The sequence below is a fragment of the Drosophila mojavensis genome, unplaced genomic scaffold (assembly GCF_018153725.1).
Source record: "Drosophila mojavensis isolate 15081-1352.22 unplaced genomic scaffold, ASM1815372v1 contig_80, whole genome shotgun sequence".
Lineage (NCBI taxonomy): Eukaryota > Metazoa > Arthropoda > Insecta > Diptera > Drosophilidae > Drosophila > Drosophila mojavensis.
This window is the reverse complement of record NW_025318906.1, coordinates 15,848,814-15,861,881: the sequence shown is the minus strand read 5'-3', so window position 1 is coordinate 15,861,881 and position 13,068 is coordinate 15,848,814. Positions and strand designations below refer to the sequence as shown.

The following is a 13,068-nucleotide window of genomic DNA, read 5'->3' as shown; positions in this document are numbered from 1 at the left end:
ATCCAAACAATTATTACCTAATATATCTAATGCGATCTATTTACTCCACTTTCAACAGGTGAAAACGTACAAAATGGCGACCATTCGGAGGCGCACCTAAGCACCTTCTCGCAAAGCAGTAAAGAGGTAAGTTGCATACCTAGCCAAACTTTTCCAATTGGATATGCAACGCCACTCCAATTGGATATGCTCGACGCTCTCACGTGCAGTCTAAGCAGCGCTCAGTTGTCACAGAAGCTCATCAGCCATTTCATACACATATACATACATGCACATACTACATATGTATATATATGTATGTACAATATATGCATATACACCACTCATTTGATTAATACAAGCAAAAACCATTGCGCGCTCATCGCATTTACTAACTGAAATGCAAACGATATTCTCATTGCAAATTTCTATTACGGTTCCAGGATGTCTCCACGGACGGTTCACCCAAGAAAGACAAGAAGAAGAAGAAGGGACTGCGTACGCCATCGTTTTTGAAAAAGAAGAAGGAGAAGAAGAAGAGCGAGGCTTAAATTTGTCAAAAGGAAACAACAACAACCACCGGCGCAGGCGGGGACAACAGTGTAACCGAGAGAAAGAAAGAGAGAGAGGGAGATAGCAAGATGGCGGGAACGGTACAATAGAGATGGGCTCGTGAGAGCATTGGGAGAGAGCAGCTAAGCAAACGAAATGAATGTAAACGACGAAAAGAAAGCAACAAATAATATATTTATATATATATAAATAAATATATGAGAGAGGCATTATAAAGCAACAAATGAGCAGCTAAACTTGAACAAGTTGAAGAAGAAGGAGAAGCTAAAGTGACGATCAGAACAGAATGAAAAATAATTAATAAAATGGAAAATGCAAATAATATTTAAAATATATAGTCTATACAACAAGAATACAAAAAACTACAGCACACAATTAATGAGATATAAAATTGACAAATTTCAAAATGCAAATCTAATAGTTCTCTAAGCGCTTAAAAATACTACGTTAAAACATTACAAAGTAAATACAAACAAAAACTAAAGCAAAAGCAAAATCATTCAAAATTATATACAAACACACAGACACACACACACACACAGCATGAAAATGATTTGTGAAATTCAGGATTTTGTTGTACTCAGTGCTAATTTATTTGATAAACACACAAACACACACATACACATATATGTATACATATATACAAATATGTTAGTTTGTCTAAGCATATGCAATATTTTTATATATATTTATATCGAAAATTGATATTCTTTGCACGCGAGTGTGTGTTAATATGTTTTGCCTATTGTATGTCTAATGTTTTATAATTATCAATTGTATTGTTTAATATTCTTTTTCCTTTTCGATAAATGCAGCCGATTTCACATATACGAGCACACACACACACACATACATACATACACAATAGAAATGTATACACGCAGCATTGTATTAGTTTTTTATACAAACAAAAAGTAATAATTATATATTTTTATGTACGTAAATCTGTTTATATATTTATATATATAAATATATATTTGTATATTTACAAAAAAAAAAAAGAAAAGAAATGAAAGGAAAATAAAAATAAATTATAAAAGCAAAGCACCGAAAAGCAGAAACGCACGACTCAACAAAACAAGAAGAACGAAAGTAGCAAGAAGAAGAGTGTAAATCAAAAGTAAGGATTCGAACAGAGAATACACTTAGAGAAAAAACAAAACCTTTTTGCATTTTCTGTGTATTGTAAGTAAATGTGCTTGATTTTTTAGATTTTTGTTGTAATTGTTTAAAGAGCATGGGAATTCAGATTTATCGAGCCAAAAACTCGATCGCAACAAATAAAACTGCCATAGCATGTAAAATTATAAGGCACAAAAAAATAATACAAAATAATAAAAACAAGCAAATATTTAAACGCATTTCAAATGTTAATAAACGGAATATTTATTGGACTAATTGTTGCACACAGTTTCTGCTTTTCACGCTTCATAACAATAACAAATAAAAGAAAACAAGAAAACATTTATAACAATCGCATTGCCTGAGCCTTAAGATATTACAAAATCCATTGATTATTTGCGCAATGACAGAAGCTTATTTCTAGCAAGCTTTTTTTTTCTGTTGTGTCCAAGAAAAAGTTTGTACAATTTTCTCCATTTGACTTCGATCTTAGAAATATGTTAATAATATTCTCAGTGCAAATAATAAACTTTAAAGGAAAAAAAAACTCCAACAATTAAGAAATGGAACCACGACGAAGAAGAATATCTAAAGGCAGCCTATAAAAACTGCTGTTTTTTTTATTATTCTGTAGATCTTAAGTAAATGCATATATATATAAATATATATGTATATATATTTAAATTCGTATTATATAAAATACACACACACACAACACGACACACAAAACAAAATTAATAAACAATTGCAAAATGTACAAATTTGCAGGCAACTCGAGCATTATTTAATCAATTATAATTAATAACCAATACTAGACTCTAACGTTGACAGTGGAAATTTAGATTGTGCTAAACTATTGCCTGATAAAGCTTGAAATATATTCTAGTTCTTGAGTTTCCCTATAGGTCCCAGTCAGTTTAAAATATGATTCTTCGAATTATATTTGCAACATCCATGCCTTATCTTATCTAAACTTGGAATGTTTATTCATGGGAACATGGTTTGATAGATGGAATATTTATAAGCTGCATATGTATATTGTAATCTATGTATCCTTCCACTACTAAATCACTCTGTCAACCTAAATCGGAAATCGTTTAATATGTTGTTTTTGAATATCTTATCTCTGAAAGTTTACGTATGTCAGATTTGTTAAGCATAACTGCCTAAATTCACATACTTCAGCAAGTATATGGATTATAGATGTACAAAATTCTTTTCCATATATAGATGATCTTAAACTTACCTTTGTGCTTCAACCCAAACAAATTTCAAAGATTTTGGTATAAAAAAAGGTACTTTATACTTATTCGTAGAGACTACAGCTATAGAGACTAGATCTAGACCTAGACATACAATATATAAATGTGGGCAAGGATAAGCCTAGCTCTAATGCTTGATCTTCTTCGAGTCGTTGTCCGTCTCAGAGTCGATGATTTTCTTGCTGCCAGATAGAATGAGTTGAATTTCGTTAATAGTTTTGCCCTTCGTCTCCGGCACAAATATCAATACGTAGACAAAGCCGAAGATAGCGATGCCGCAGAATATCCAAAATGTGGGACCCGATCCAATGCTGTTCTTCAATATGGGAAAGAGTTTAGTGACCAGAAAAGCGGAGAACCAGTTGCTGGTGCCGGCAATGGAGCCGGCCACGCTCTTCACATCCTCGGTGAAGAGCTCGGCCATGACGAGCCAGGGGCCCGGGCCGAAGCCAATGGAGAAGAAGATGATGAAGACGAGAATGCTGGTGATGGGCAGCCAGCCAATGGATGCCACCGAGTTCGGGTCGCTGTCTCGCATTTGGAAATAGACGCCCATCAGGCAGGTGGTGATGGCCATGAAGAAGGCAGAGACTAGCAGCAGAATCCGTCGGCCAGCCCTGTCGATGATCAGCGTCGCCACCAGGGTCATTATCACCTGCGTGGCGCCAATCAAAATGGTGCACACGCGTCCGCTCAGCGAAGCGCCAACATCCTCGAAAATGGACGTGGAATAGAACATGATGGCATTGATGCCCGTCCACTGCTGCAGAGCCTGCAGCATTACGGCAATGGAGATGCCCTTGAGCGTAATGGGACGTCGCAGCGCGACCCAGATGCTGACCTTGGGCTCATCCGTGCTCTTGTTGGTCTCCTCCAGAATTTCGTTGAGCTCATTGCGAATATCGCAGTTGGCACCACGCAGCCAAAGCAGAGACTTGATGGCATCGTCCTCGCGTCCCTTCATGGCAAAGTAGACCGGAGACTCGGGCATAAAGTAATGCACGGCAGCAAAGATCAGGGGCAATATGGCGCACAGTATATTGATGGTCAGCAACGAACAATAGCCACCGATAATATAGCCGTACAGCATGCCCGTCACGGTGTTCAGCTGAAAGAAGCTGCCGAGAGTTCCGCGCGTGGAAACCGTCGATATTTCCGTGCTGTACATTGAGGCGCAGACGCAGAATGCTCCGCCGCAAAAACCCAAGATGAATCGGCCAAAGTACAGCATGATCACACTGTTGGCAAACAGCATCAGGAACCAGCCAACCATGTACGGTGGTATCAGAGCCAACATGGTTGGCCTGCGACCGATCATGTCGATGACAAAACCGACTGGAATGCATACAACGGTGGCGCCCAGCGTTAGGAGTGAAGAGATCCAACCAAATTGATCGTCGGATATTGGGAAGCCGTATGCATTTTTCTCCGTCAATAATTTCTCCACGGGCGATGACCAGCCCATGCTGGCGCCCATACAGAAGGCGCCAAAAGCTGCCGACAGTCCGGCTATATATTGAGGCAAAACTTTCGCCTGTGCCATTTCTAGATCTGTTCTGGTTGCGTTCTGTTCGCTATAACGGTTCGAATTCGACTGAATAGCAGTGAACAACCGTTACTTGGCTTGACAATTAGTAACATTGGATGGAGGCCCTTCCCCTTCGTTGCTGTCGATAGCCGTCCTCCTCCTCCAACTCCTCCGCCTGCCTGCTCTTCCAGTTCTCTACAGTAGCGGAAACTGATAAACCTGGTGCAGCTGACACTGACTGAGGCATGAGCAAAGCCATCGCACTGAGTTTAAAGCGTTACCTAATTAAATGTGGTATTGTAACTGCCCAGCAATACAGTTAAATACCGTGTGAAAATGAGATAACAGCAGCCCCTGAAATACAGTTGGCTAGCGTTAACATGGCTTAGATTCATTTCTAATCTCGAGAGCCGGTCGAGTACGTTATGCGCAGCAATGAATAAATCAAGTGGGACCGGCGCGGTCAACTGACGGTCATCAGCTAATGGAAATAACTAAAGCTACGCTGGCTGTTATGCGTCAGCCACTGAATGGAGTGGGCAAGTTGTTGTGGCCAGCTATGGTGCGTTGCAGCAATGCCGTGCTTCATTGATAAGTGGATTGTTTACCGCGGCGTCATGTAATCATAGTACTATTCCCGCTGATAACGAATCATTGAACACTTCAAGTTTCGGCTCCCAATAAATTACACTGAAATACAACAGAACAAATCACAATTATTTTGTTTTTTAATCAATTAAAAGTACTTTATATTATGACTATGTCGCAAAACAAGTTTAATATTGACTCTGCTGCAAGGCAATTCTACACCTCTTCCTCCGAATACGCCACTTGTCTTATATAACACACTTGATTCATACAAAAACATACGACGCACACAAAAACGCAGCACTTTACTTTCTGCGCTCCGCCTCCTCCATTGCACGCATCATAGCTTCATCATGCTTCTGGTGGTGCTCACGAATGGCACGCTGCAGTTCCTCGTGATGATTCTTGCTTTCCGGTGGATAGAGCTCGCGCTTCTTTTTGGTCACCCATTCTTCAAAGTACTCGGGCTGGTTGAAGATGTGAAACAAGGCGACGGGAAATGTCAGGTACATGCCCATTTTAGCCACCTCAAGTATCCAGGTGCCCATGTTGCAGTGTAATTACTTTTCTCAACGAATTTCGTAAAATACTATTTGTTTCGTCTTCTAAAATTCTTGTTTTCTGTTTCGTAGCGGCTGTCAACATTAATCAGCTGTTTTTCCTAGTGCTGTAAAATGCTCATTTTGCCGTCGATAATATATCGATATATCGAAATTTAAATTTCACTTTAACCCTTATGTTAAAGAAACGGAGGCTTTTAAATATTTGAAATAGAAAATTAATATTCCTAATTATTATCAAACCCAACTTTTTTTTGCCTAAAATACACATTAACAATTAATTCGATGAGTTAATAAAATATTTTTATTAAATGAATATAAATTGTATTCTTATGTATTGTGAATAATTATGGGGCATGCATTTATAATGTCTAAAGTTAAACTATTTAATTACGGTGAAAACGCGGTCAATTACAAAGCGAAAGCGTTTTTCTTATACTTAAAATGCTGTCCTATTGGAACAGCTCGGTTTGTTTTTGAAAACAATATGAAGGAAGCAATATATATATACTTTTGATAAGACAGTTTTTTAAAACCGTGCAACGGTTTTAACGTTCAAATGTGTGAAACACTTAAAGCTAAAGTGCCGTTTCGCCTGGATACTCCGCTGTAGAAGTAATTAGCAGTTTCTTCGTTAGTAAATGTTCACTTGAAAGGTTTTCCTTATTGTTCGGATCATCATGAACGAGCGGAGTCTTCAGTGGCGATCCCGCCGAACGCTTACGTCCGATATTTAGGCTACAGAGAGGTGAAGCAGTTGCCGGTTCGTTGCCATCCAAGCAATACAACAAGCTGGGACTCAGCTCTGACTCCTCGAAATCCTCAATGTCATCGATGTCCTGTGTGGTGTTGGCACCACCAAAATCATCTGAACGACTGGCAAAAGATGAATCCGCTGGACTCGCCGTCAAGACACTGCGCGTCAGCAAATACTCTCTAAAGTTTAATAGGATTATCACAATTATTGTATAATATATGCAGTTATCGCAAATAGAAAACCCACTTGAAATCGTTAGACAGCGCATTGTGCGGCTTTCCCGCCATCGAGGGCTCCAGCTCCAAGTCATTGCTGTTGCTATTGCTGCTGCTGCTCGTGCGTTGCCTTTGGACTATTAGGCTTTGCTGGCGTCTCAGAATGTCCGCATAGCCACCTAGGGAAGTTGCATCTTCGCTGTGCAACACAGGCGGCTCCAACTGTTTACTGGGCAGGAGCACCTCATCGTCCTGCTGCTGCTGCTGCTGGTCGAGAAAGCAGCTCTGGTTCTGTTGCTTGTCAGCATTGCCCAATGCAGTTAAAAGCATCACAGGCTTGCGGGAGCGCGGCGTCATAATGGATTCCTGCAAGTGGTCAACGTTTAGTTCCATTTCATGACAGGATTATCGTTTGTCATGCAAAGTAATGAAAGCTAAGCAATCATGCGTTATTTACCTGCATGGCTTTGGGCATGCGCTGCGTGGATTTGGTTATGGGTGACATGGAACGACGTGCCATACGCAATGCTGGTGTACTTGTTATCAGATCCAGGTTTCGATAAACACTGCTCTGCAGCAGCTGTTGATGGTAGCTGACATCAACTGCCATGCCCAGGCCACCGGGCAGCTCATTGGAACTGCCGTTTATCTCGGACAAGGTGTCGTCATCAGCATCGCCATCTTCATCCTCGAGATCGCTATCGTCCACATCCTCCAGCAGCGGTGCATCAGCAGTCTGCGTATGGGACCCAATGTGCTTAGCATCGTCGCTGCTGCTGGGACGTCGCTTGAGTGTTGCCGAAACACTACGCACCAAGCGTTTTGTTGTCTCCGGCGTGCTGAATGGAAAGCGCAGGTTACCCATGCTGACACCCTTCATCAGCTTGCGCGTTATCGACTTGCCCATGCCGCTGCTGGTCGTTGTGGTTGTTGATACCTCCACAATGGGCGTCAGCGCTGATTCTGCATCGCCGTCGCACTCGCCATCGTCGTCGTGCACCTGTGGCCGCAGACTACACAAATTAGGCTCGGACTTGTATCGCGACGATTGCTGCACGGGTGTGCAAGGATTCGAGTACTCTTCGATCTCCAGCAAACGGCGATCATTCCATGCCACGGTCTTCTTATCGGCCCCACCGATCAGCTGCTGGGCGACAGCCGAGATGATCTTGGCCGGCGTCACACAGCACGTTGCGTCGATCTCGTCTAGCTCCGGCCCAGCAGTTGATCCCGTGGCCAGCTCATGCGATTGCTGGCGGCTCACAGGAGCTGAATGGCTGCTATTAGCGCCACAGCTGCTACTATCCGAGGATGATTCAATTTTCAGGGATGTGGATGAGATGGACTTGTGAAGAGTGTGCATTGTGTTAGAGCCACATGATGATGCTGATGAGGTTGATGATGATGGTTTAGTGCCGAGTCCCGATGTGGGTAATTGCATCGCTGGCGTTGGACTTTGGAACAGCACACGCAACTTCGGAGTTTTGGCATGCGTTAGATTGGGCGTCTGAGCGAAAAACAAATACACATGCGATTAGTGCACAAAACGATTGTGAATAAACGTAATTCATGCAGTTAGCACAAAGGATATTGCTCACAAAAATATTTAAGCAATTGTTAAAGCGCATAGACATATAAAATAAACACCAACCCGACAGCCATCACCCACCTCAGATCCGCGCAAGGGCTGCAAGCCAGGTGCACGTTTTGGAGTACGTGACATGAGACTCTTATGGAATATGTGTTTCTTAATCGAGTCACTCAAGGACTTGGCGCTACGAGTTGCCTCATTGTTCTTTAGCCGATTCATAACGACCAATTGCAATGGAGTACCTGAAAAGAGTAACAAATAAATTAAAGCACTACAATTATATATTACATATATAGAATATAATTAAGTCTATACCCTGTCCATTTTGTTTGTTAAACTGTTTGATTAGGCGGCGTTTCTTTGACGATTCGGGCAGACTTTGGATGTGAGCGTATAATTGGGCCAATTCTGTATCCGTGTTGTTAGTGTTTGTTGCTGCTGCAGTGGCGGCCCGATCTACAAAAGTGTACACCGTGTTGACCGTTGAGATGTCCGAGATTGATTCGTCAAGCGTTTGCTCCGGCGACATTGTTTTCTTGCGTTTGCGTTCAAGAAAGTACGCCCGAATATCGGTTGCCAGCTTGGCGGGCACAGCGAAGATTTCCATGTTTCGGGTAATCATGTAAGCAATAATACTGGACATTCGCTTTGCTGTATAGTGCAGCACTTCTGGCGGCAGGTTTCGTGGACATATTAGATGTGGTGTGAATACTGTGGCCAGATTCTCGGCGGACATCTTATTGCTGTCCTCATGTTGCGCAACAGCGTGCAGCATTTCTATAATATGCTGCAGCAGTTCGCGATGCTCATCCGGCAGCAGCAGAATCAGCAACTGGACCGAGTGCAGCAAATGCTGCTGCCTTTCCAAGGAGGCCTGTGTCTTCTCTGTGAGCGCTTGACAAAGAGGTGCAATTTGCAGATGTGCTGGATAGTGAGCATCCGTTAGCAAGGGTTCGGGTAGCTCGGCCAAAAAGCTTTTGAACACGGTTGCACAATCGTGCGCCGAGAAGCCAGTTTGCTCCAGTTCCAATGGCTTGTCCTGTTGAATGTGCAGACGCAACTCATTTTGACGCGAGACTGCGCCAGTTTTACGAAAAAGACCCTCCTGAGTGATATCTGGAATTATTTATGAATTTCGTTAAAGTGCTATGATTTTCAGATGCTTCAGTACTTACTCTTTTCCAGCATTAAAAATGCCTTTAGTTCCAGCATATGCATTTGAAAACCTGCATCAATTTGCTGTTGGATGCATTCAGTGGGACTATTTCCCACCGATTTGCTGCCATGACCTGCGGCACAGCCGGCCACAGTGGCAACACCTGCAGCGTTGCCAACATGGCCCAATCTGTGCTTCTTGGACAGCCTGTTCCACTTCTTGAGCTTTCCTTTGTCCTCATATACAATTTCGTGGCAGGCCAAATCAAATCTACAAATGACGCACAGAGAGAATGAGTAAAGAGGCATACTCATGAATTAACGAATAACTTACTCATCGGTGTTCAGCTCAAGCTCGAATGAGAGATGCATACGAACGAGAGATTTGTATTTCTCATAGTTACAGGTGCGCATGCGCGACGCGAGCTCGAGGTCATTAAATTGGTTGATATTCACGTACTCCATGTCCATTGTTGGCGGTAAGGCGTGTTCTCTTTCAATCGAATATAATTTTGTGTTGCAGCTGCTGCTATAGACCACTTAACACAGGAACACGAACACCAACAACAACAATGACGACGACGACGACGACAAAAACAACAACAAAAGAAAGTGCGGAATAACCACTAGTCCTTGTAATATGTAGCTTTATCCATATATTTATAATATCGGTTTTGTTTTGTATTTTCAATAAACTATACAAAATCTATTATAGCCTGCACTTTCCATGGTATCAATTCACTGTTTAACCGTGTATATAATTTTCTGAAAAAATTGCAAGACGCTCTCAACCAACCGCTGTGAATTGAAATTCCAGAGTTGCTACGTTTCGTCAAAATAAATGTGTGAGTGTGAACAAACGTCAAAAATTTGTCATTGTAATTATTTTTAAAGAATTTTGTATAGTATATAATCTTATAATATTATAGATATTATAATAGAATATTATAGTATATATAAATATATATAATTATTAGTGCAACTGGTTTTGATTTGTTTGCAATTGTTGCCATTAAGAAAAGTTCACGTTTAGCAACACTGGTCGAGTTTGCCGCTGCCAGACGTACCGCAATTCTGTTTATTATCGTGTGTTTTTTGATAATTTTCTATTAAAATGGTATTAATAATGCCTATTAGCCCACCTGAGCACGGTCTCTTGTATACCGCGAATAATATCAAGCTCAAGCTTGGAGATAAAATTGTTGGTCACGGCACAGTATATATTTCACAAAAGTGAGTGCAAAATTTTTTCTGCACACACGAAATATTTAGTAATTGTTTTTTTTCTGATTTGTTTTTTTATGAAGCACGCTGTCTTGGCAGCCGGCTGATCTTGCTGAGGGGATTTCGATTGAATGGAAGCAAGTTAGCCTGCATGGAATTTCGTCGAATCCTAGAAAATGTATTTATTTTATGCTGGACCGGAAAGTAGAATGGGAAGGCGTCTATATGGGCCAATCTCCCGAAGTCAATGGACAGAACGGGGGCGGTGGGGATGAGCTGCGTCGAAATGCTGTTGCTCTTGCCAATAACGAAGTTGACGAGGGCAACGGCAGTGATGAGCACGACCAGGATGATGAGGACGACGAAGATGATAATTTCGAGGATGCTATCGATCAGCATTTGGATGAAGTAACCGAGTGCTGGTTGCTACCTGACGATATTCACACTGTGGACACCATGTACAATGCGATGACCACTTGCCAGGCCCTGCACCCTGATTCGGCAGATAGCAACTCTGAGGATAGCGATCCGATGGAGGATGCAGGTGGCGTTGGAATGGCCTTCGATGACCAGGACATGGCTGAGGATGCACACACACTAGGACGCAACGGCGGCGAAGTAGGTGGCATGCGAAATCTAAGTCTGGACGATGATGATGAACGCTTCGAGGATGCGGATGAATAAGGCTGCAGAAAAGTGCACTAACCTACTCCCCACATAAACATAACATACATACGTATTTATATATTTGAATATTTTATACAAATTATAAGTCTAAAGAGTACGATTTGTGAAAATATCTGATTAGCTTTTGGAATACTATATATATTATACTAAACGCTGTAAGCGCACGAATCTCTATGTGTTTTCTTTCTTTGCCTGCTGATAACGTTTCAGCTCCTCTTCGAGTTGTTCTTCGGTTATGGGAGATGCCAGCTAAAAAAAAATTTAAATGTCTTTACCATATGTCATTGTACAAATACTTCATATAGTATATTTACCGCATCGGCCACATCTAACAAGATTAATGCCTGCTGGTATGCGTCGCCTTTGGAGGGTACCTTGTCATAGTTCCAGTACGTAAACTCCTCAAAGGTGCCAGTGAGACGCAGTTGACGTTGCTCCTGATGCGGATCGGTTTCTTGCAAGACTACACCTTTAAGCCCCTTGGGTACTGATTCACGCTTGCCCACTAGAGGATAACCTCTTAGTGAATTTGTTAGCACGCCGGGACCATATTCTGAAGATTCCCGCGTATAATTATTGAAAAACTTATCCACATTTGCACATTCGCCGTTGCCATCGATTTTAACTGGTAAATAATGCAGTTGCAGCGGCCTCTTATTATCCAATTGCTTAGCATCGAAATCAAGTGTAATTGACATTCTACTTTCTTATTTTTATTTTCGCAAATATTTATGTATATATTTGGCACCAAAAGAAGCCGAAACACGAAATCCCAAACAAACACCGCCAAATTGTTCAGTGCTGTATAACGATGGCTTGACAAAAGTCAGCAGTGTAGAAAAATCGTTTTACAGCACTACGTGTTGGGACGAACCATAAAATGGCGTTTCTCGTTGAACAAGAACTGATTTCTGCGCGATATTAGCATTATATAGTTATAAAAATAATTAAATCGTGGGCCAAAACAGAACAAGTGATGAAAATAATGTAGTTATATTAATTGAAATTAAAGAAGTTGTTTTAAAATCCAACGGTGTGCAAAGCTAACGTGCTTCATTCGTATTCCGTTGTCGCTCATACATACATACATATGTATATTATTTGCTCTCTCGCCGTCTCTCCGTAAGTATAAAAACGAGAGCAGTGCGTAAAAAAGCGAAAGAATATTTTTGTTGCAAATGTTGTTGCATTTAAATACGTAGGGTATAGTTAAATGCAGCTACATGCCTACTTCTATGTACGTGCATGTAGACAAATCGTATGATAATTAACAAGTGTGTGGCGGGCAGGGCGTTTACAATATTGCAAATTCTGTGGAAGACACACACAAACACGCACACACACAGGCACAAACAAAATAGTATGCACCCATACAAACGCATTGGAAAAAAATCAAATTAATTAAACGGCGAGTGAAATACATGTGTATATGTATATTGTATATATACAAATGCGTTCGTAGTATGTGCATTATTTAATACAATTTATGAAATAATAAAAGTCAGCAATTGTAAATGTAAATTGCCTGCACGCTGCCTGCAACGGCTGTGTCCCGTGTATTCACATGAGTGTGTATCTGTGTATATGTGTGTGTCAGTGTGTTTGTGTGTAACATGTGCGTGTAAAATGGCAGCATCAACAACAACAACAAAAGCAAAACAGTTTCTGGTGAGTTGTGTGTGCTACCTGCCAAAGCCGATTTCGTTCACTTTTTTTTCGCCGTGTCTTTTATCTGTCGTCTATCTGTGCGCCGCCGGCACAGTTTTGCACGCCCTGTCTGTATTATGACACATACACTAATACTAATACTCAGGGACTTCATTCATT

The 13,068-nt window shown here is 41.3% G+C and overlaps 6 protein-coding genes across 10 annotated transcripts in view; 2 read left to right on the top strand and 4 right to left on the bottom strand.

The window, feature by feature from the left end:
- LOC6580134 (protein hu-li tai shao) overlaps positions 1 to 1,466 on the top strand; it is a 32,589-nt gene extending 31,123 nt beyond the window's left edge. For 2 of the 4 annotated variants that reach the window (XM_015164107.3, XM_015164113.3), the window contains 2 exons: positions 59 to 126; positions 423 to 1,466. In XM_015164107.3, coding sequence (XP_015019593.1) covers positions 59 to 126; positions 423 to 530 — 176 coding nt within the window. In that variant the 3' untranslated portion in view covers positions 531 to 1,466. Of the gene's footprint in view, positions 1 to 58; positions 127 to 416 lie in introns of all 4 variants that reach the window. The other 2 variants (XM_002005962.4, XM_015164111.3) reach the window with 1 other exon arrangement.
- Positions 1,467 to 2,952: 1,486 nt separating this feature from the next.
- On the bottom strand, positions 2,953 to 5,077 carry LOC6580133 (facilitated trehalose transporter Tret1). Its single transcript, XM_002005961.4, has one exon. The coding sequence runs from the start codon at positions 4,477 to 4,479 to the stop codon at positions 3,064 to 3,066; it is 1,416 nt and encodes a 471-aa protein (XP_002005997.1). The 5' UTR covers positions 4,480 to 5,077; the 3' UTR covers positions 2,953 to 3,063.
- Positions 5,078 to 5,174: 97 nt separating this feature from the next.
- Positions 5,175 to 5,709, bottom strand: LOC6580132 (protein PET100 homolog, mitochondrial). Its single transcript, XM_002005960.4, has one exon. The coding sequence runs from the start codon at positions 5,598 to 5,600 to the stop codon at positions 5,358 to 5,360; it is 243 nt and encodes an 80-aa protein (XP_002005996.1). The 5' UTR covers positions 5,601 to 5,709; the 3' UTR covers positions 5,175 to 5,357.
- Positions 5,710 to 5,893: 184 nt separating this feature from the next.
- Positions 5,894 to 10,160, bottom strand: LOC6580131. 2 transcript variants are annotated; one of them, XM_032729646.2, is made up of 7 exons: positions 9,665 to 10,160; positions 9,351 to 9,601; positions 8,491 to 9,291; positions 8,236 to 8,417; positions 7,042 to 8,091; positions 6,616 to 6,950; positions 5,894 to 6,548 (listed from the first exon to the last, which is right to left on the bottom strand). In XM_032729646.2, exons 1-7 carry the CDS (start codon positions 9,799 to 9,801, stop codon positions 6,191 to 6,193), a joined length of 3,114 nt encoding a protein of 1,037 aa, XP_032585537.1. In that variant the 5' UTR covers positions 9,802 to 10,160; the 3' UTR covers positions 5,894 to 6,190. The 2 variants fall into 2 exon arrangements, with proteins under 2 accessions (XP_032585537.1, XP_002005995.1); XM_002005959.4 differs by having other exon boundaries at positions 8,254 to 8,417.
- Positions 10,161 to 10,354: 194 nt separating this feature from the next.
- LOC6580130 (methylosome subunit pICln) lies at positions 10,355 to 11,409 on the top strand. The gene is made up of 2 exons (XM_002005958.4): positions 10,355 to 10,563; positions 10,638 to 11,409. Exons 1-2 carry the CDS (start codon positions 10,445 to 10,447, stop codon positions 11,236 to 11,238), a joined length of 720 nt encoding a protein of 239 aa, XP_002005994.1. The 5' UTR covers positions 10,355 to 10,444; the 3' UTR covers positions 11,239 to 11,409.
- On the bottom strand, positions 11,284 to 12,034 carry LOC6580129. The gene is made up of 2 exons (XM_002005957.4): positions 11,556 to 12,034; positions 11,284 to 11,490 (listed from the first exon to the last, which is right to left on the bottom strand). Exons 1-2 carry the CDS (start codon positions 11,937 to 11,939, stop codon positions 11,413 to 11,415), a joined length of 462 nt encoding a protein of 153 aa, XP_002005993.1. The 5' UTR covers positions 11,940 to 12,034; the 3' UTR covers positions 11,284 to 11,412.
- Between the last annotated feature and the right edge of the window lie 1,034 nt (positions 12,035 to 13,068).